The sequence below is a fragment of the Echiichthys vipera genome (assembly GCF_963691815.1).
Source record: "Echiichthys vipera genome assembly, chromosome: 5".
In the NCBI taxonomy this organism is placed as follows: domain Eukaryota; kingdom Metazoa; phylum Chordata; class Actinopteri; order Perciformes; family Trachinidae; genus Echiichthys; species Echiichthys vipera.
Window position 1 is genome coordinate 29,433,777 of NC_139830.1, and position 23,819 is coordinate 29,457,595.

Here is a 23,819-nt window from a genome sequence, read left to right on the forward strand (position 1 = left end):
AGGAGATACTGTGGGAGGTGCTGCGGGAGTATGGGGTGAGGGGGTCACTTCTGTGGGCCATCCAATCTCTGTACACCCAAAGCGAGAGCTGTGTCCGGATCCTCGGCAGTAAGTGGGATTCGTTTCCGGTGGGGGTTGGCCTCCGCCAGGGGTGCGCTTTGTCAACAATCCTGTTCGTGATTTTCATGGACAGGATATCAAGGCGTAGTCGTGGTGGGGAGGGGTTGCAGTTTGGTGGGCTGAGGATCTCGTCTCTGCTTTTCGCAGATGACGTGGTCCTGATGGCATCGTCGGTCATTGACCTTCAGCACTCACTGGATCGGTTCGCAGCCGAGTGTGAAACGGCTGGGATGAGGATCAGCACCTCTAAATCTGAGGCCATGGCTCTTAGCAGGAAACCGGTGGATTGCTTACTCCAGGTAGGGAATGAGTCCTTACCGCAAGTGAAGGAGTTCAAGTACCTCGGGATAATGTTCACGAGTGAGGGGACGATGGAGCGTGAGTTTGGCCGGAGAACCGGAGCAGCGGGGGGGCGGTGTTGCAGTCACTCTACCGCACCGTTGGGACGAAAAGAGAGCTGACCCTCACCTATGGTCATGAAAGCTGGGTCATGACCGAAAGAACGAGGTTGCGGGTACAAGCGGCCGAAATGGGTTTTCTCAGGAGGGTGGCTGGAGTCTCCCTTAGAGATAGGGTGAGAAGTTCAGCCATCCGTGAGGAACTCGGAGTAGAGCCGCTGCTCCTTAGCGTTGAAAGGAGCCAGTTGAGGTGGTTCGGGCATCTAGTAAGGATGAACCCTGGGCGCCTCCCTAGGGAGGTGTTCCAGGCACGTCCAGCTGGGAGGAGGCCTCGGGGAAGACCCAGGACTAGGTGGAGAGATCATATCTCCACACTGGCCTGGGAACGCCTCGGGATCCCCCAGTTAGAGCTGGTTAATGTGGCCCGGGAAAGGGAAGTTTGGGGTCCCCTGCTAAAGCTGCTGTCCCCGCGACCCGACCCCGGATAAGCGGATGAAGATGAGATGAAGAATCAAAACAAGACATCGCCGTGAACACAACACACCAGACAACAGATAGAAGACATAGAAGACACCACCACTGCCGCACAGCACCTGTTCAACAAAAGAAGAAGGTAGCAACAAATTACTCAAAGTATCATACTGGGAAAAAAGTAACACAAACAACAGTCAACCCCCAAATACACAGACACTTCAGTCACAAAACACAAATATAACTCATCTTAATTAACAACCAAAGTAATCTTACAATGACAGAAGATGATAACCACTAACCAATAATAAACAAAATACTAATAAGATCAGGTGACCTCAACAAAAACGGCTTAGTTAATCTTAAAAAACAAAAAGTCAAATATATAACCCAAAATAATAAACACTGGAACATAATACACACTATTGGATGGCGGTTCCTGCCACAACTAGTAAAAGCATCGGGTAGGCCCGGCCGAGAGTGGAGGCAAAGAGTGAGAGACGGCGGAGTGATTACTCCTAACTTAGTTCAGGAGCCGGGTAACAGCCGTACACAGCCACGCTATCTTTACGTGGCTTAAACACTCGAGGCAAAACCAATACAGCCAAAACGATGGTAAACCAAAACAGCATTTAACCAAAACAGCAGTTCTGTTCCAGGCGAGGCACCAATGACCGGTATAACCCCGGGCACAGCTGGCAATACGGAGGATTGTCTCCAAGACAGCAGGAGAAAGAGCGGCCAAGTCCACAGCTCTTCTTCACAGCTAAACAAGACGTCTCATGTAACAGTTATGGTGAAACAAACCATCGGCAGATTGGGTCAGGCAGGGCATGGCGCATGCGCAGGACTAGGTACACACAGTTCCGAGTTTGGAAGCTAAATAAAGCTAAATGTTAAATAAATTACTGTGAGCTGCCTCGTCCTATCAAATAGTCGACTATTCTGGGCACTCCCGTGTCCCTAGCGGAGACTACACCTGCCCCGGGAGTAATGTGCAGCCAGCATTTATGAATCCTCCTGGTGCTCCAGATTAGCAGCTAGTGTTTGTGTCATAGATAGCAGGCTGTACTGCAAGTCGTGGTGCAAGTCTGGCTATTTAATTAGCATAACAGAGCTAACGTTAACATGTTGTGTTCCTCAACCATCTGTTTGTACAGTCGATCGAAGAGCAAACCATCTTGTCACTTATAATAATACCACCACACGAATGACAACAGTCCAGGTCGAGATGACAGAGTTAGCATGCTAATCCTAACCCGGATGTCAGCCAGAAGAAGCAAAAGGGACGCATGATTCTAACTTGGCCGTATTTGTACATCATCCAGCGCCGCCCATCAATCATTTCAGGTTATCCTGCCCACAGCGCCATGCAGTGCGCAGGCGGAGAAACGTATTCGGCTACACAAGGAAGGCTGTCTTCGAGACGCCTGCACAGCTCCGGTCTGGGAGAGTGCCCCGAATGCCAGGTTCTGTAGAGACTTAATACAGATGACATGACATTTACAGCGACATATCAGAACACATGGGTGACTTGTCCTGTGTTCTGAGTTACAAAAAGTCATAATTATACATTTCCGTCACGATATTATAAATAGTATACACATCGGAGAAGCCCTTTTGAATATGAAAATCCAAAAAAAATTAAGAAATGAGTACATGAAATAAAATCACAAGGAAATGAATTAATAGATGAAATAGAAATGACAAAAATGTAAATGAATAAATAAGACAAAATTGACTTGAATGGACTTTACTATGAGAGGAGCTGGTACAGGGGCCAGTAGGTTTAAAACACTCTTTTAATAAACTCTGGGTTCTCTAACTATGTTGTTGGTGCTTTGTTTTCTGTGTAAGGACTCTTCTCATGCTACTGCAGAGGTTTGCTGTTATTTTGAGCAGTATTAATGGTTAAAAAAGACATTTTAATGTCTTCACCGTACTGCCCCGAGCTAATCAGTGTTAGCCACGTCCGGCTGTTAGCGACTCTACCGGATTTCTCCGTAAATAGTTGTTGCACGAAAAAAACTGTCTTAATGGCTTATTTGATGAATGTAAGTGTCGAAAAAGACCATGGGATGATTTTGCGTTGGAATGATACTTTAAAACAATGACTTTTTCTTAGAAAAGAACAGTGTGTAGGATGTATATGGCACAAGTAAAGAAAAGGATGTGGTTGTCACCTTTACAAAGTTGCAGTGGGTCTGTTGTCACCTCTACAAAGTTGCAGTGGGTCTGTTGTCACCTTCTCAAAGTTGCAGTGGGTTTGTTGTCACCTCTACAAAGTTGCAGTGGGTCTGTTATCAACTTCACAAAGTTGCAGTGGGTCTGTTGTCACCTTTACAAAGTTGCAGTGGGTCTGTTCTCACCTTTACAAAGTTGCAGTGGGTCTGTTGTCACCTCTACAAAGTTGCAGTGGGTCTGTTATCACCTTCACAAAGTTGCAGTGGGTCTGTTGTCACCTTCACAAAGTTGCAGTGGGTCTGTTGTCACCTTCACAAAGTTGCAGTGGGTCTGTTGACACCTCTACAAAGTCGCAGTGGGTGTGTTGTCACTTTTACAAAGTTGCAGTGGATCTGTTGTCACCTTCACAAAGTTGCAGTGGGTCTGTTGTCACTTTTGCAAAGTTGCAGTGGGTCTGTTGTCACTTTTACAAAGTTGCAGTGGATCTGTTCTCACCTTTACAAAGTTGCAGTGGGTCTGTTGTCACCTCTACAAAGTTGCAGTGGGTCTCTTATCACCTTTAAAAAGTTGCAGTGGGTCTGTTGTCACCTTTACAAAATTGTAGTGGGTCTGTTATCACCTTCACAAAGTTGCAGTGGGTCTGTTGTCACCTTCACAAAGTTGCAGTGGTTCTGTTGTCACCTTTACAAAGTTGCAGTGGGTCTGTTGTCACCTTCACAAAGTTGCAGTGGGTCTGTTATCACCTTGACAAAGTTGCAGTGGGTCTGTGTAAGGACTCTTCTCATGCTACTGCAGAGGTTTGCTGTTATTTTGAGCAGTATTAATGGTTAAAAAAGACATTTTAATGTCTTCACCGTACTGCCCCGAGCTAATCAGTGTTAGCCACGTCCGGCTGTTAGCGACTCTACCGGATTTCTCCGTAAATAGTTGTTGCACGAAAAAAACTGTCTTAATGGCTTATTTGATGAATGTAAGTGTCGAAAAAGACCATGGGATGATTTTGCGTTGGAATGATACTTTAAAACAATGACTTTTTCTTAGAAAAGAACAGTGTGTAGGATGTATATGGCACAAGTAAAGAAAAGGATGTGGTTGTCACCTTTACAAAGTTGCAGTGGGTCTGTTGTCACCTCTACAAAGTTGCAGTGGGTCTGTTGTCACCTTCTCAAAGTTGCAGTGGGTTTGTTGTCACCTCTACAAAGTTGCAGTGGGTCTGTTATCACCTTCACAAAGTTGCAGTGGGTCTGTTGTCACCTTTACAAAGTTGCAGTGGGTCTGTTCTCACCTTTACAAAGTTGCAGTGGGTCTGTTGTCACCTCTACAAAGTTGCAGTGGGTCTGTTATCACCTTCACAAAGTTGCAGTGGGTCTGTTGTCACCTTCACAAAGTTGCAGTGGGTCTGTTGTCACCTTCACAAAGTTGCAGTGGGTCTGTTGACACCTCTACAAAGTCGCAGTGGGTGTGTTGTCACTTTTACAAAGTTGCAGTGGATCTGTTGTCACCTTCACAAAGTTGCAGTGGGTCTGTTGTCACTTTTGCAAAGTTGCAGTGGGTCTGTTGTCACTTTTACAAAGTTGCAGTGGATCTGTTCTCACCTTTACAAAGTTGCAGTGGGTCTGTTGTCACCTCTACAAAGTTGCAGTGGGTCTCTTATCACCTTTAAAAAGTTGCAGTGGGTCTGTTGTCACCTTTACAAAATTGTAGTGGGTCTGTTATCACCTTCACAAAGTTGCAGTGGGTCTGTTGTCACCTTCACAAAGTTGCAGTGGTTCTGTTGTCACCTTTACAAAGTTGCAGTGGGTCTGTTGTCACCTTCACAAAGTTGCAGTGGGTCTGTTATCACCTTGACAAAGTTGCAGTGGGTCTGTTGACACCTCAATAAAGTTGCAGTGGGTCTGTTGTCACTTTTACAAAGTTGCAGTGAGTCTGTTCTCACCTTTACAAAGTTGCAGTGGATCTGTTGACACCTCTACAAAGTCGCAGTGGGTCTGTTGTCACTTTTACAAAGTTGCAGTGGATCTGTTGTCACCTTCACAAAGTTGCAGTGGGTCTGTTGTCATTTTTGCAAAGTTGCAGTGGGTCTGTTGTCACTTTTACAAAGTTGCAGTGGATCTGTTCTCACCTTTACAAAGTTGCAGTGGGTCTGTTGTCACCTCTACAAAGTTGCAGTGGGTCTCTTATCACCTTTAAAAAGTTGCAGTGAGTCTGTTGTCACCTTTACAAAATTGTAGTGGGTCTGTTGTCACCTTCACAAAGTTGCAGTGGGTCTGTTGACACCTCTACAAAGTTGCAGTGGGTCTGTTATCACCTTTACAAAGTTGCAGTGGGTCTGTTGTCACCTTCACAAAGTTGCAGTGGGTCTGTTGTCACCTTTAAAAAGTTGCAGTGGGTCTGTTGTCACCTTTACAAAGTTGTAGTGGGTCTGTTGTCACCTTCACAAAGTTGCAGAGGGTCTGTTGACACCTCTACAAAGTTGCAGTGGGTCTGTTATCACCTTCACAAAGTTGCAGTGGGTCTGTTATTACGTTTAAAAAGTTGCAGTGGGTCTGTTATCACCTTCACACAGTTGCAGTGGGTCTGTTGTCACCTTTAAAAAGTTGTAGTGGGTCTGTTGTCACCTTCACAAAGTTGCAGTGGGTCTGTTGACACCTCTACAAAGTTGCAGTGGGTCTGTTGTCACCTTCACAAAGTTGCAGTGGGTCTGTTGTCACCTTCACAAAGTTGCAGTGGGTCTGTTCTCACCTTTACAAAGTTGCAGTGGGTCTGTTGTCACCTTCACAAAGTTGCAGTGGGTCTGTTGACACCTCTACAAAGTTGCAGTGGGTCTGTTATCACCTTTAAAAAGTTGCAGTGGGTCTGTTGTCTCTTTTACAAAGTTGTAGTGGGTCTGTTATCATCTTTACAAAGTTGCAGTGGGTCTGTTATCACCTTCACATAGTTGCAGTGGGTCTGTTGTCACCTTCACAAAGTTGCAGTGGGTCTGTTGTCACCTTTACAAAGTTGCAGTGGGTCTGTTGTCACCTTCACAAAGTTGCAGTGGGTCTGTTGCCACCTTTACAAAGTTGCAGTGGGTCTGTTGTCACCTTCACAAAGTTGCAGTGGGTCTGTTGTCGTTTTACAAAGTTGCAGTGGGTCTGTTCTCAGCTTTACAAAGTTGCCGTGGGTCTGTTGTCACTTTTACAAAGTTGCAGTGGGTCTGTTATCACCTTCACAAAGTTGCAGTGGGTCTGTTGTCCCCTTTACAAAGTTGCAGTGGGTCTGTTGTCACCTTCACAAAGTTGCAGTGGGTCTGTTGTCACCTTTACAAAGTTGCAGTGGGTCTGTTGTCACCTCTACAAAGTTGCAGTGGGTCTGTTGTCACCTTCACAAAGTTGCAGTGGGTCTGTTATTACTTTTAAAAAGTTGCAGTGGGTCTGTTGTCACTTTTACAAAGTTGCAGTGGGTCTGTTATCACCTTCACAAAGTTGCAGTGGGTCTGTTGTCACCTTTACAAAGTTGCAGTGGGTCTGTTATCCCCTTCACAAAGTTGCAGTGGGTCTGTTATCACCTTTACAAAGTTGCACTGGGTCTGTTGTCACATTTACGAAGTTGCACTGGGTCTGTTGTCTTCTCCGGATCAGGAAAGGTAAAATAAAACAAAGTCAGAAAAATATCAGCATCAGTATACATAAAAAATAGTAGAAAACTTTACCCTGGCAACATACTGTATAACTGAGTCTGTGTAATGGAGATTACTGTAGTGGCACGACTGATGAAAGCAAAATAAGACTTGCTGCCTATCTGGCCAGGCCTGTGCGCTGGCAGGAGAAACAGTTTTATAAAGTACTTTTAATTAGCTGATAACAGAACTTATTAATGTACAACCATGGACCTAAGGCAGAGATTGTATTAGACTTTCTCATTGTCCGTCATCTAAACAGAGGTGGAAAAATGTTCTTTTTAATCTACCTTGTCATTTTATAATTGAAATTAGTTGGATAAGATAATTTAAAAAAATAAAAACAATATTTACATTTTCTTAACTTCCTAAAAATAACAATCACAATGACGGAAATATCAAAATACATTTTGCTTCCTTAGGTTAAACCTTTATTAATGTCAGCTTAGCTGTGTATTTGAAACACCTGAGCACCTTCTCTGCTGTGTGAATGTCCAACGCCATGATCCGGCGGCATGTCAGGCGGCCACATGTCGCTGTCTTCTCTCCTTGGTCCTACCTGATAACTGCCCTGTCTGTTCTGGCCACGGCTTCTTGCTGCCCATGGGACTGTCTAGCCGCTCTTCCACGTTCTTCTGCTGCTTTGTCTCACAAACCATATTATTACCACAAAATTAATTAAAGGCTAATAAGCTTGCTAATGCAAGTGGCTAGCTAACTAGCAAGTGCTAGCTAGAGTTATGATGCACAGCACAGAAGGGAGCGTTTCTATGTTCCCCGGTCACATACAAAGTGGGGAGCATACCGTAGGACCCTTTTTAAAAAAACAAACAAACAAAAAACGGTCTGATGGTCCCTACTTTTCGCAGAAAGGGTCAGTGCCCCCGCAATTCCCTGGCAAATAGGCCTATGTAGACCCTAACACTACCCTCTAACCCAGAAAGTTCCCTTGTACCCTTGCCCCACGGCAAAACCTAACAAAATGCTAAATCAGCAAAGGCTTATGCGACTGGGGAACATAGGACTCTGTAGGGGGAAAAGGGAAAAGGGTCAGGACCTGGGGAACACAGGGATGACCCTGCACAGAACAACCCCCCACCCTCCTCCACTGCCTCCACAGGTGCTCAAAGGCCACAAGTCACTTTTGAGCAAACACTTACTATTTTATTTATTTGAAATGTTTATTTAAAAATATTCCTCTTTTCTCTCCAAAACTTGAGGAGGAGCTTCCTCCTCTGCCTCCATGGACCAGCCTCTACTGATGCAAATATGATAACAGTTACCGTTAAAACATCAGGAAACAATTAAAATGCAGAGAAAGGAAATTGCAAAACTGACTTAGGTATATCATTGGAAACTGTAGAATGGTCTCCTGTCTGGAAAACACTTCAAAAAGCACCCAAAATGGTCAATTAAGACTTTTATCATCTTTCAGCCTCCTTCAATAGCACAAGATAGGTGTATCTGACAGTGAACTTTGTTGGCATTGCAAACAGGATAAATGTGTGTGTGTGTGTGTGTTATAATATGATACGGGCTTGCACTAAAGTACAAACCTTCCTACGAGAGATCAGCGGCTGAACTGTTCTTTGTGATCAGAGTGCCTTCTAAATGACACTGTTGAAGGAGTTAGGGCTAATTTAAACAACAGAATGCACGACAGCGAATGACTAATAGCAACAAATTGGAAGGACGCTGATCCGCTGTAAGAGGGACTGTGGCTTCAAACATTCTTAGAGACTATCTCCACGGAGGGATTTGAATCTAATCTTTCTGAAGTTTATAATGAGGAACAATCATGGAAGGCTATACTGGACATTACATTTCATCGCTAAATACCTAACTTTCCCATTATCTTGAGATACACTCCTGAAGCAACAGGAACGCTTTCCTTTCTTTATTACCCTATTAGATAGATGACATTTTCTTGTTAAACTTGCTCTCAAGACCCTCATCTCACTAAATTACACATGATACTTTAAAAAAAATAAAATGTATAGGTATCTGAGTGGGAAAGTCAGTAAAATACAATGTTTCCTTTTTGTTGTTGTTAAGAAATTCAATAAAAGTTCAAGTGATCAAAAATATATTTTAAAAAATGAATTTATTTTACTGAAATAATACAGTTGCAAATCTGTTAAGGCACCTAATTACATCTGCAAGGATGTCATGAATGATTGAAAGGTATAGTCAATAATTTAAAGGAAACAAATTGGGTCACATTAAAGATGAATAAATCCTGGTGATGGAACATACTGGACATAAGAGGACATGTTCTACAATTACATTCAATGAGAGAGAGTTGCATTCAGGTGTTCAAAGAAGGAGCAAACGGTTTTCCTCTTTGTACCTAAAACACTTTTTTCTGGGAGTGCTGTTCAAAGAGAGGTTCATGTCAGAGACCAGGCTCATGTGGCATTGACTAGAAATAATTAGAAGAGCATGAGTCAAAAGTTTAGTTCTTTTTGGAACACCTCTGGTCGAACTTGGCAAGCTGTGCAGCAGTCCTTTGGTATGCGTGATAGTGCATCGTTTTGTAAGACATCCACATGAATCCATCTGCTGCTCAGAAATGAACAGGATTACATGGATATGGTCATTCACCTGAAGGGATCAAGAGTTCCTCTGCTCCGTTGGATTTCTTATTCCTGCAGATTGAATCCGTCTTGGAGCAAAGAAACACCCTTTCTGAGAGGCTTTCATTAAGACAAAGTCACCGGCCTGCAGAGGGATGCTTGTCACATGATGGGGGGTAATCCTTTTGGTATAGCTGTTGTGAGTTTGTCTTAACCCAATCAGTTTGGGAGTTCATGTCTTCTTAGTAGAGCGTTAAAGGGATACTTTACCCATTTCAATCCAGGTTAGTGTCATGGCAGTGTGGGCATTGTTCAGATTAACGGTGTCTCAGTGGCGGACATCCCCGAGCATCTGAGATGTGCCAAAATCATGTCAGACCTGGATTCACATGGGTAAAATATCTCTCTAGTGTTTACTCTATAGCACCCGGCCTGGTGGCCACATAGACGAAGACAACGATGAGCAGCACCACTACAGCCAGTGTGGGCAGGACTATCGTGGCCACCTGCTGTCGGGCTTCCTGCATGGTCTGCTTACGCTCCTTCTTGTCCTTGGAAGTTTCTTTTTTGGGTTTGCCTTTGAGCTGCCTCATGTCTTCACAACGGCTCACTCTCTGCCTGGCTATGCTCACAGGAACCTGATAGACAAGAACACACCATAATAAGTCAACTTTCACGTCAAATAGTATACAGCTGAGTACAAATTTCCTGGAGATAGACATTGGAACTCATTGTCATATTCTTCTACTAACTTTTAGTAGGACTCTCTAAACTAAACAAGATTGTTGTAAATAATTTGTTTCAGCCTGATGAATGTCACCTTTTTATGAGGATGTTAGTATGTTTAAGACAAGATTGTAAGAAGAGAATAGATTCAACTTTATTGATCCCCATATACAAATCCCCAGTGTTTTCACAAAATAAAGGTTTTTGATGGAGTGCCTTGGTTATTTTAAAAAAACATGCTAGTGCAGCAGTGGTATAGCCAAAGTGGATATTCTATCAAATTCTGAACAAAAAAAACAAACCAATATTTCAGAATAAATCAATAAGTAATTAATAACTTGTTCTCTAATTTTGATCTGTAGTGTGTGTCTGTGTGTGTATATATAACGTATAAAAAAAGAAAAAGTTAGAGAAGAAAAAATAATAAAACTAGGGTTAGGGTTAGGTTTGCGCTACGGTATGGATTTTGACTCTACCATGTAACCGGCAGAGCAGGTCTGATGTAAAGACACAATGCGTGAGGGAATATTTATTGGAGTAAAAGCCTGTGTGAAAAAGTAATTCATAGCCGATGTTGACTGCTGTCCTGTCACGCATATAAGCGAACACAGTCTCAGCGCATTAAATACAGGCGCACTGGGAGACTTACCCCACGCCCTTCCTGCAGGTGTGGGGTCACAACTATCCACACGCTCCTGCTACGCCTTTCTAAGTGTACTGCTGCATAGCTCCTCTCCACAACCCATGTGGATGACACATGGGTTAAAATCAAATGCAAAGAGGTGCAAACTTTTACTGAACATATAAACTCCGTGGACAGAAACATCAGGTTCACCAGAGAAGAAGTCAAGGTTAATAGTTTGCCTTTCTTAGACTGTGACATCCATATGAAGAATGACAAGAGCCTCCACATTGGGGTATACAGAAAACCCACTCACACAGCTCAATATCTACTGTTTGACTCCCACCCCCCCCTGGAACACAAGCTTGGAGTTATCAGAACACTGCAGCACAGAGCTGATAACGTACCCACCAGCTCACAGGCCCAGCGGGAAGAACGCAAGCACCTGAGAGGCGCCCTCACAACCTGTGGTTACCCCAGCTGGAACTTTGTAAAAACGGCAGCTGCTTTCAGAAAGAAAACCAAAGTGGTTGAAAAAGTAAAAGAAAACAAGAGAAACAACATAGTCATTCCGCATGTGGCTGGGGTATCAGAGAAACTCAGGAGGATCTTCAACAAACACTGCATCAAATTATACCATGATATACATTTTAGACCAGGGATGTCAAAGTCAAATACATCAGAGGGCCAAAAAAACAAATTTGCTACAAGCCGAGGGCCGGACTGGTTCAATGTTTATTAAAACATATTAAAATGATTGCATATAACCTATTGAACCAATACCTAACACAGTGTACTGTGTTAATTAAATGAATAATCCAATATTTTCTTATGGCTCTGTCAGTAATTTCAAGTGAAAACATTTCTCAGGCAAAAAGCAAAAAAGAAAATGTCCTTCAAAAATAAAACATGTTCCTAATCAAATATCATCCCAGGGGCCAAGATATTTCATTCGAGGGCCAGATCCGGCCCCCGGGCCTTGACTTTGTCACCCATGTTTTAGACCATACTGTACAGCCCCTTCCATCACTGACATGGACCCCTCCCTCATTAGTGCATTCACTGTCAGACTGCAGACCCCACTATCAGATAGCAAACCAACCATACACAAGACAATAACAGAATTTGACCGTTAAAGTACATTAAATAATCAATATAAAAAGGGATTCCTGATGGTGAAGTGAGATTAAAAAATTAAATCACTTCACCTAATTAAATTAATCAATGAACTCATTTACATTTTCTTATCTGTAGTTTCAACCAAACAAATTAGAATGATGGCTATTACAATGTTTTTTATGTTCATCATAAATCGGCCAGTAAAGCAGGTCTAACTAAAAATAGCTCTTTATCTTAACAGAGACTGAAAAAGAAAGAGTGGTATGACAAGGACTGCGAAAACGTCCAACATTTAAAGTACCCCTCCACTCAAAAAAGTGTTTTTCTTTTTTTTTGTGTCTTCTAAAATGTCTGACGTTGACGATAGTGACTTCTATTTATGGAAGTTTTTCACTAGAGAGGTGATTTCACCTTCCTGTCCTGAAGGAGTAGTCTGTGCACTTCTCTGAGCTCTGAGATTCATATGTATTCTGGGCAGCTTTAGTTGGAACGTCACTAATGCATAAACCAATCCAATTATGAGATGTGAAACACTTAACTGGATACAGCATTCATCCAGCATTCATCCGCATCTAGACGCAACAGCCCAGTGCTCCTCCAAGTTTTTAGCAGCAGCATTGGTACAGTATATGTATAGCATATGAACTAAGTTGCTAACGCTTGCAGACAACATCTTCTATCTGCACTATGCGTCCAGAGATCCAGCGCTCTACCACGAGCAGAACACTCTGCCCCCCCCCCCCCCCCCCCGCACTGAGTTGGCGCCGATGGTGGAGGCACAGAAAGCAGAAGAGGGGCAAGAGAGGAGGGCTACACGCTAAACTTAAAGCTAGTCCACATAAACCGGCCATTCCATGTCTCTTTCTCGCCAACACCCAGTCGCTCAGCAACAAAATGGACGAGGTACTGCAGATAACTTTGCACAGGTTTGACCACTGTGTGATGGTAATAACAAGAGACCTGGCTGGATAATAACACACCAGACGCTGCTATCAAGCTAGCAGGCTGTGCCGTCTTTAGAGCGGACAGGACGATGGACTCTCGAAGGACTTTGTATTTATTTCAACAGCAGCTGGTGTGCAACCGCCACAGTTAAAGACTCTGCTCTCCAGACATCGAGTACTTATTATTACAGTGTATACCTTTCTTTTTGCCCAGGGAGTTTACATCGGTCATTATTACAGCTGTTTATATACCACCGCAAGCTAATGCTAGGCTAGAATTCCAGAAATTACATCACTCCATTAGCCAGCATAGAGAATGTCTGCACAACCAGACTGCATTGTGATAGCAGCAGGTGACTTTAATCATGCCAACTTAAAATCTGCTCTGCCTAAATTCCATAAATATGTAAAGAGAAAAGAACACTTTAGACCAAGTCTACTGTCACATCACAGAGGCCTCTAAAGCCAGCCCTCTGCCACACCTGGGACTCTCAGACCATCTGTCTCTGTCCCTGATCCCAGCATACAAACAACTCAGCTGTAAAACGAGACCATCCATGAAGACAGTCAACGTATGGACCGAGGGAGCCATCTCAGTTTTTGCTGAGGTGACAGACCTGGAGGGACACACATCAGCTGTTCTCTCATACATCAACTTCTGTGCGGAGAGTTTTTCAGAGACTAAAACTGTCAAAGTGTTCCCCAACCAGAAACTGTGGTTCTGATTTGACAAACACTTTGACACACACTCATATACATAGATTTCAGCACGGACTATCCTTACGGCTGGTTTGGAAACGTTCTCTTAAATTACAAAAAAAGTTGACTGAAATGTGTTTCCGATAACATTATATGTAGAAACAAGCTATGTAGTTCCTGAATCTGCCCATATTTTAGAACAACAACGGTTAGTTTAAAGCCCCTGAACACCCACACAGGTGTGTGGAGAACAAATTATTAATACATGATTTATTCTGAAATACTGTTATTTTTTAGTGTGCATAATTTGATAGAATATCAGCTGTGGGTATACCACTACTGTCCTGGCATGCTTTTTTAAATAACCGTTTAAAAAAACGTTATTTTGGGATGAAGACGGACATTTATGACATCAAATTCTCATCAAAGCCCCGTCCACCTTCAAACCAAGCATACGTCTAATCAGCCAGAGTAACTGAAAACACCTGTGTGGGTGTTCAGGGGCTTTAAACGAACCCTTGTTGTTCTAAAATATGGACAGATACAATGCAGTTGTTCTGCTGCGCTGTGTCGTGCCACGCCGGTGTCCATTGCATTTTGGCCGAACTCCGGAGCCAATTGTGTCCATACTCCTTTCCAAACTAACTGGTTTCCAAATGTTGTTTCCCTAAAAGCAGCAGTTATGCTCTACCTCTGTAACTAGATTTGTCACACATTCACAAACACATTACTTTTTTCAAGTCGCACCTCTATGGCGAATACGATTGGGTAAATGTGCACTACATTACAGCCACTCTTGAAAAAAGTGTATTTCGGATGATGACCTAGTTAACGATACATGACTGGGAGTGAATGGATATGTTTTTGCTCTAGTGAGATCTAAAACAGCTGGATGCGATCTGGCCAACATTAGATTTTCTGAAATGTAGTCTACTTGTTCATAGGTGGCTGTAGTGTGGTGCTCACTTATACAATCATGTTCGCCATAGTAGATATGAGATGCTACTTGAAAACCACGGTAATATGTTTTTGAATGTGGGACGATTCTGGTGACAAGAGGCATAGCCCAACTGCTACTGAAAGCAGAGGTGCCACTATTCAGTAGGCCCCAGGCCAGAAGGGGGCCCCGATGGCTGACTAACTTTAAACACTGACAATAGGCGTGTTTCCATTAGCACCGTAGAGTAGCCTCCAGGAAAGTTTCAGGGCATGCCCTCTCAAATGGCCGTTCACTCGCCGTGTTTCCGTTACAAAAAAAGGCCCAAGAGGGATTTAGGAGACTCTGGAGGTGACGAATCACTCTGAATGGGTTTAGATCACTGGGGATCAGCTGATCAGTGTTATCAGAGTGGCGCTCTTCCTCAAAGTCAGAAATATAGAATAGTTGTAGTTTGATTTAAGGTGGCCCTTATGATTCACAACGTCATCTAATGTACAAGTAACATGAAAGAAAACACTCCACCTTAAAGATTCGAGGCGCTGTTAAAGTGTTTGTTGACAGATCGGCTGTCCCCCGCTGCAGTATAATGTGTGTGTGTGTGTGTGTGTGTGTGTGTGCGTGTGTGAGTGTGCGATTGTGTGTAAATATGAGAGATAGAGGTATAGAGCATGCAGCTAAGGACCACAGGTCTGTAATTCAATCCAGAATATGTGCACAGATCATTTTCTTCTACACCACTGGATAAAAGTATCTACTCTACTTCACCGTGTTGTTGTGGCGTCTGTGCGACCACACGTCACATCCCGCTGAGAGCTACATCCAAGGGGTCAGGGGTCAAACGGCCTCCTGAGCGACTCACATGCAAATTAGGGGCGTTTTTGAAGAGTTAGACCCGCCTCATTCAGGGTCATCGACCAGTGTGGAAACACACCTTACGCACAAAGTTTGAAATGACAGTAGGAGACTTGACCTCCCGAAAGGGGTGTGAATTAGAAGTGTTCTAATGTTTATATTCATATTTTGTAAATAATGAACTTTAAAAAAATAAAAGGTGCACTTTGAAATAAAAAAATTTTTTACACTTCACATCGTTTCTGTTTGTGTCAGATTATTTAGAACACAATGGGGATGGACGCTGGCTTGAGGGCCCCCCTGTAATCTTTTGCCTAGGGTCCCAACACACGCTGGAATCGGAAACACGACATGCAGACACTAGTTAGATATGAAACAGTGTGGACACGACACTGGCTCAGAGGCGCTCACAGATTTGACCGACTCAACAGGCTGTGTGAGAGAGGCTAAAGTTATTAATACCAACACAAAAGTAACGTTAGTGACTTTGCCAGCTGGCTACGTTAAGTACAAGTAGTTAACCTTGCTAGCTAAATGCGCTGACGGGCTGGACAGAAAGTATCCTTTCATGCGTCATGTTGGTGAACAGTAACGGACGTTTCTGTATCCAGTGACTCCTCGCGCTAGTTAGCATGTGACGTTACTAACTGTTAGATAGTTAGCCGAAGTTACAGGACTGAGAAAATACTGCTGACGAGTCAACAAGTCTGGCATTGTTACGTGTGTCTTACGGGCGGAGTCCAAGTTGTAAACAGTTCCACGCAGAGAAATGAGTTTTGGCCACTTTTCCAGTGTTTCTCCCGGGGTCCTTGACGTCAGCTTTGTTACAGCAAAAAGTACAGTAAGTAAAAACTTGCTGTTCCACACGGAGCTCGACGTGGCAGTCAGCGGTGAAGCGTGTGCAATACTGCTGTACACTGTGATAGTATCAAATGAAGGGCGCTTCCGGCCTTACCCTCCAAAATAAAACGCCAAATTAAGGCGTTGTCATAAGAACGTGCAGTCTGAATTTGTACAATACTATTAATAATGATAATAATAACAAGTTTCACCATCACCGTCATCATCATCATCATCATCACCATCAGGGGCCTGTTGCACAAAAGCATGATGATAAAAGTGCCATATGTTATGACATAAATTACCATGGAGATTTGTTCTGTGGAGCTAACCTGCTCTATAACAGGCTAAGCTTCAGGATCTATTTGATCGACCCTTTCTCATTATTCAAACATCTGTGATCAAAAAAATACAATAATTTTTGGATGAATTAACTTTCAGTCTTTGATTTCCTGGTCCGTACAGCACTTTGAGTGGGGGCTGCAGTGTCCCATGCTTTTTAATGGAGTAGTTGCTGCTTGAAATTGCTTTAACACTGGCTCCTGTGTCCATCTTGAAAATAGTCTCTTCTCTGCAACATTTAAATCCACTCTTCTTCTTCCGCAGAGCACATTTCTCCTAGGAAAGCAAAATTCTCCTCTTTATTGCTCCCCGTAAGAGATATGGTTTTAAGGTGGTTGAATCAGTTTATTGTTAATGTGGTCGGAAAATAGCTGCAACATCAACATCCCCTGCCGCCTAAACATGAAAATGACAACTGGTTTTGCCAAAACTCACTTTATTGGAAGTGCATCTTTAACAGTAACATCAACAATGCATCTTCTGACATTTTAAGTTGAACTTAAGAACTATCTCCTGAAAAAAAAAATCTATGTATTGCATAATAAATACACATATACATTAAAGGTTAAATAACATGTAACATAGATGATAAACAGAAACACAAGAACACCTTTGGTTTTGCCTATCCATTCAGAGATATTTCACTGTGTGTACTATAGCTGGATGAGTGGATGCATGAATTCATGAAAGAATCCCGTACCTGTAGCTGCCTCTCCTGAAGGGACAATAATATTCTACCACGCAGCTATTCCACCAATCGGGGGTGGATGGGTTATATCTATTTGTTTGTTTTTTTCTTTTGCTTGTTTGATTTGTTATTTATCTTTATTTCTATTATTTTATCTTGGCTGTTTTCACAAAATAAAGGTTTTTGTTGAAGTGCCTTGGTTATTTAAAAAAACTTGTTCTCCAATTTTGATCTTCAGTGTATATAATTAAATTATACATTTTTCTTTGACACAAACCAGTTCAGTATTTGTTTTAATATCAAAGTTAACTGTGTTTATTATTTAGATGTACTAATAAACTGTACAATAATGGAGTTTTATTCAAAATGATTTCCTCGTAAGGAAGGCTGTCTCCCAGACACGCACATACACAGCTTCTTTTCAGAACAGTGGGGTTTAAATACAGAAAGAACAGAAAGCCCCGCTGACATTTACAACAACATATCAGACCACAGAGCTGCCATGAGTTGTGTCACGATCTCATCTTGTGGCTACACCATGAAGACATTTTGACAATCCTGTTCACATAAAGCAGGGGTGCCCAACCCTGCTCCTGGAGGGCCACTTTCCTGCATGTTTTAGGTTTCTCCCTGCTCTAACACACTTGAGTCTGACGATTTTCAAACCTGTGAAAAGCTTCAGCTGCTTGATAACGAGCACATCATTAGATTCAGGTGTGTTGCAGAGAGAAAACCTAAAACATGCAGGACAGTGGCCCTCCAGGAGCAGGGTTGGGCAGCCCTGACATAAAGAGACATAATGTGCTTTGTCCTCAGATGCACAAGCTGTTTCTTCAAGGTTAAGAAGACTCTGTGGGATGAAGTCATGGGTTTATCAGGGGTCTGAGGCCTTAACGTGTAAATTGTGATTCTTGCCGACACACTACCACACACACATGCACACACGTTCCTATTACACTGCCCTTACTACAAGCCTGACCCAGAAGTTGGAAGTTCCCGCCTTCTGATTACAAATGACCGCAGCGTAACCAATTATGGATACAAGTATCCATTTTGTGTGTGTTCCACATGTTGAAAGCAGGAGATGTAGTATAAGACACCAAATCGCTGCTTGCAGAGGCAGGTGGGGTGGTGGATGGGTCCCAAAACACAGGACTTTCACCAAAACAGGGGAATTTCAGCTGGGTAAGCAGGTTTTGTTTCATGTCAAGGACGTAAAAAGCCAAATCACAACCTTTTTTCTAATCCACGCCAAGTTGTTTTCATGCCTAATCCTAAATGTCACATTTTATAGGCTAAAACCATCACGTAACGGTAGTTTTGGTGCCTAAACCAAACCGACACCAATAGCACGGTTGCTGTCCACTTCCAGTCCGTCACGGTATCACGGTCGATTCACTGTTTTGTAAGATATCATACAAAATTTTGAACTTTACGCACTGTAGTTTAAAGTAAGTGCGTAGGGTAAAATGCGGCCGCTCAGAAAGTTTCAGGCCACACCCTCTCAGATGGCCGTTCACTCGCCGTGTTTCCATGACAAAAAAAAGGCCCCAGAGGGATTTAGGAGACTCTGGAGGTGGCATATCACTCTGAACGTGAATGGGATTCATTCACCAGGGATCAGCTGATCAGTCATACAGCTGCGTGCTGTTCTTTCTCCAAGTGGGAAATACAGAATTGTTGCATTTGGATTTAAGGTGGCCTGTATGATTCACATTATGTACAAGTAACTTGAAAGAAAATACTCCACCTTAAGAATGTGTATGTGTGAAAATGGGAGAGAAAGGGAACATGCAGCAAAGCGCAGCAAGTCAGAATCCAACCTGGCTGTGGCATCACTCATTTAACAAGCCCGTGCAAAGATGTGCGTGCACAGATCATTTTCTGTGCTGCATTCTTCTACACCACTGGATAAAAGTGTCTACTTTAGTTCGTCGTGTTGTTGTGGTGTCTGTACGACCACACGTCACATTCCGCTGAGAGCCACATCCAATCAGCAACCAGGCTTCTCTCAGGGGAGAAAACCTGCATCTCAAATGGCAGCTCGAGTGACTCACATGCAAATTAGGGGCCTTTCGGCGAGATAGTCTCGCCTCATTCCGGGTACTCGATTCTCTAATGGAAATGCATGCATGTGTCAGCCCTCGGGGGCCCCCTACTGGCCTGGGGCCCCAAGCAGTTGCCCACCTTGCCTGTTGGCAAGCGGCGCCTCTGAGCTGCACTGGGAATTGCAGCAGAGAAAAATGTTGTGATGTTTCATAGTAGTTGTGTTCTACACAAATAAACGCATCCACACCTCCACTAACCCTGTGGGAAGCTGCCATACTGCAGGTTTCTGCAGTATGGCAGCAGAAAGCAGAACTTTTGTCATAGTGTGTGCCTGTGTGTGTGTGTGCGAGAGAGAGAGAGAGAGAGAGAGAGAGAGAGAAAAAATATAAATTTGTATAGACATGAGTATAAAATTTGTGTCACTCGATCATGTAGACTATAATAATACATATCTTTATTTGTATATTAGTAGGCCTATTTTTTCATTTGTAGTGTTGTGTCTGGATGTGTGTGTTTGTGTGTGTGTGTGTTAAATAAAAACTAAAATGTATGACATCCGTACATTCTTGTCCTATTATAGTACATTCTGAATTGCATTAAAAAGAATGAATTAATAACAGTGTCATGCTTCTCTGACAGAGATCCTAAAATAGAGCTCTATAAGAAAACAACGGACAGCTGATGCAGATGACAACCTGAGACAACCCTAACTATAAGCTTCATCAAAGACTAAAGTCTCTATATATTCAGCCTATAAATATGGTATATGTGAATCTAGGCCTATTGCTATTTCTTTTTGTACTCGCCTATTTATACTAGCCTGTATACGCTGCCAAACTCTGTGGATTGCTGCCAAACTGAATTTCGTTGAGTTCAACACGCAATGACAATAAAGCAACTTATCTGGTCTTATCTTATTGATTGTAATGTTATTTTACCACATTAAGTCTAGAGCAAACACACAAATGTGGAGCCTTTTAAAACTATATTTCTCAGTCATTTGAAACTTGGAGGAGAAATTTCAGGAAGTAGCAACATCTTTGTGTTATCACCAGTTATGCCCAACAATGACTCAGCACTTGTGCCCTGGCATGCAGACACACACACACACACACACACACACACACACACACACACACACACACACACACACACACACGTGATTCTTATCAGCTGATTTGACCTCCATCAGTTTCTGCCTGTGATTAATGTATATAAAATAAAAATTGATAGAGCGTTGCTATTAGCCGTTACAGCTAAGTAAAGATGACGGTGATGTTAGCGATCGAGGAGAAACAGTCATTTGGGCGTGCGTTTTAGTGCCGTTGAACTCCTTTCTCTCAGTCCATGGAGTGAATGCTGAGTTTTTCACGGATGGCTGAACTTCTCCCCCTATCTCTGAAGGAGACTCCAGCCACCCTCCTGAGAAAACCCATTTCGGCCGCTTGTACCCGTGACCTCGTTCTTTCGGTCATGACCCAGCTTTCATGACCACAGCTTTGCCTTCCAGCTCTACTCAGCACGGTGCGGTAGAACGACTGCAACACCGCCCCCGCTGCTCCGATTCTCCGGCCAAACTCACGCTCCATCGTCCCCTCACTCGTGAACATGATCCCGAGGTACTTGAACTCCTTCACTTGGGGTAAGGACTCATTCCCTACCTGGAGTAAGCAATCCCCCGGTTTCCTGCTGAGAGCCATGGCCTTAGATTTAGAGGTGCTGATCCTCACCCCAGCCGCTTCACACTCGGGTGCGAACCGATCCAGTGAGTGCTGAAGGTCACTGACCGACGATGCCATCAGGACCACGTCATCTGCAAAAAGCAGAGACAAGATCCTCAGCCCACCGAACTGAAACCCCTCTCCACCATGACTACGCCTCGATATACTGTCCATGAAAATCACAAACAGGATTGGTGACAAAACGCACCCCTGGCGGAGGCCAACCCCCACCGGGCAAGAATCCGACCTACTGTCGAGGATCCGGAAACAGCTCTCGCTTTGAGTGAACAGAGATTAGATGGCCCACAGAAGTGATCCCCTCACCCCATACTCCGGCAGCACCTCCTACAGTATCTCCAGAGGGACCAGGTTGTATGCCTTCTCCAGATCCACAAAACACATATAGACTGGATGAGCATACTCCCAGGCCCCCTCCATGATCCTTGCGAGAGTGAAGAGCTGGTCCGTTGTTCCACATCCAGGACGGAATCCGCATTGTTCCTCTTCAATCTGAGGACGAACCTGAATTAATATTGAACATTGAAAATATTAATTCAGACTAAATATAATTTTTATGGAAAACCAATGCTTTCACTCTGTACCCCTCAAAACGCCTCGTGGGTGCGTTATTTAAAATATATACATATGTTGCTCTTAATAAAGATTCTACATATTCAACCTTTAATTAGCTTGATTTAGTTAACGTTGTATTAACTTGGCTTTTTTTGTTGATTAATTGATTTATGTTCTTTATACATTTCTTCATCATTATGCGAATGAGGGGGTTGATGGCAAAAATGCGGGGGTTTGGGTACAATTATTTTCCTTATCATTAATTTATAGCATAATAGTTTATTTATCGAGTTATTTATTCATTTTTGACAGTTTCAGTCCTCCATAGTCTACTAAACGGTCTACTCACTCTCCTGGTTCCTTCTTTTAATAGACTGCAGGGTACATTCCACTGCCCTTGTTTGGCTCTTTAGTCGACCACTTTCCGTGGAAGTTGTCTCCATATATTTCATTGAATTAAATTGTACCGCTAGTTTCTTCTTCACTGTTTCTGTGTGGATCAGAGGTGCAGATCCAATGTCAGGATTGGGGGACACACCAAAGAGATCTTTTTTGCCCGTATGCAGCTCATTACATGTCTCTTATTAGTCTTATTTGTCCTAAACAGCCAACAGAGAGTATCGCTGCTTACTAAACTGTGACATTAGTATATCTTAATTTGAAGGGTCTCAGTCATGGAATGTCTACTCAGCCCCAGTTCTTCTCACCATCGTCCTTGTCTCCCAGTGTATGGGACTACTTTATGCATGATGATGAACATGAAAACTTGAAGCCCTAACCAAGTTGCGTAAACTAAGGGCACACTAAACTCAAATAGTTGACCCAACAAACATGATTTGTTCCACCATATCAATTGTCTCTTTTCAGATGTGAATCTAAAATGCGAAGAACGTACAGTCTGAAAAAACATTTGTTCGACTTAGGGTATTTTTTATTGTGTGTGTGTGTATGTGTGTGTGTGTGTGGGGAGGGGGGGGGCATGTCCCCAACAACCCCCGGGATCTGTACCCATGATCATTGGACCTCCGGAGCGGCAGTACACCGCGCTGTCACCCCGGCCAGCACGCGCCACTGGCTGCGCGCAGTGACAGTCAGGGAGATTACCGTCACGTCACCGCAGCGCGCTCGGCGATTGGTTGGCGGTCCTTCATAATCTCACCTCCGTGTACCGAGGGTTTGGTTCACCATGTTGGATCAACTGTACATCACAGTTTCCTTGTGACCGATAGTTTGATCGTGCCAGTGGCACCGGAGCGGCGTGGGCCCGGAGAGTAGCGCTTCAAACCGGTGGCTTCCTGTTCCCCGACGGACGGAAGGGCTCACCGACACCGACACGAGCGGAGGGACTACTGACTGGTGCGATTAGGGGACGCGGACACCGATTAATCCTGCATTAGGAGGATTTACCCCCCCCCCGGATGTATGCATGTGAGCCGCGAGAGGACAGTTTGAAACAGGACGGAAAAACTACCAGTGGATGGGGGGGATGTGTCGCCTGCCAGCCGTCTGCGAGGACTTCTCTCCTCGTTTTCTGAGTCATGGTCGAAGCTTCGCCACTCCGTTAGAATGAGAGGATATTTGTTATTATAACAACAATAATAATATGTGAGTGGAGCGGGTGACCGAGGCCTGGACCTGCCTGCCTGAGTGTGTGCGCTCTTCTACTGTGGCCTGGGCTCGGATACAGCTCCTGCGCACCGGATCAGCAGCGTTAATCACGGCGGGGAGATTACCCCCGTCTGGTCTGCGCACACGTCCCCAGGAGGATTCAGCTTTATGTGCGGCGTGGAGCCCCTGTGATGGGAAGAGCAGCGGCGCTGGAGCAGAGCGTGTGGCAAACTTAGCCACAAACCTGAATGCCCTGCTTCCCCTGTGACATGCTTTAGATCCCACTGTTGTAGCAACACGGGAGGAAGGAGGGGACGCCATCTCTATCACGATGGACATCTAGGACCACCGACTTTTTTTATTTGCTGAGGGGGGTCCGGGTTATTTTCTACTGGAGAGTGTTTGGATTTACCAGTGTTAGGAGTGGCACTGTTTGGGGCCGCACTTCTTTTAAGACCCGGGTGGTCATCGCTGTAGGGCCTACAAGCTCATGAGATGCTCTCCGTTATTAGCCCCAGGATACGGTGCGTGGTGTGCAGACAAGTCCAATTGCCTGAGGAAGTGGGTCGGATCCTTGTTGGCGTTATGATAAGGAGGCGCACGGGAATGATGCATCTATCCACACATTAGAAGTATCAGGTGTTGGATCATTTAAACCCTCATCTGTTTTCTAAGTTCCATTAGTCGAC

General features: G+C 43.8%; 1 protein-coding gene across 1 annotated transcript; it reads right to left on the reverse strand.

Annotated features, from left to right (window-relative positions):
* Nucleotides 1–8,960: 8,960 nt before the first annotated feature.
* Nucleotides 8,961–16,194, reverse strand: smco4 (single-pass membrane protein with coiled-coil domains 4). Its single transcript, XM_083914583.1, has 2 exons — nt 16,041–16,194; nt 8,961–10,045 (listed from the first exon to the last, which is right to left on the reverse strand). The coding sequence occupies exon 2, from the start codon at nt 9,998–10,000 to the stop codon at nt 9,821–9,823; it is 180 nt and encodes a 59-aa protein (XP_083770709.1). The 5' UTR covers nt 10,001–10,045; nt 16,041–16,194; the 3' UTR covers nt 8,961–9,820.
* Between the last annotated feature and the right edge of the window lie 7,625 nt (nt 16,195–23,819).

Bases quoted from the DNA above. Each gene is read 5' to 3' on its own strand.
- smco4 (XM_083914583.1), bottom strand. From the start codon at position 10,000: ATGAGGCAGCTCAAAGGCAAACCCAAAAAAGAAACTTCCAAGGACAAG.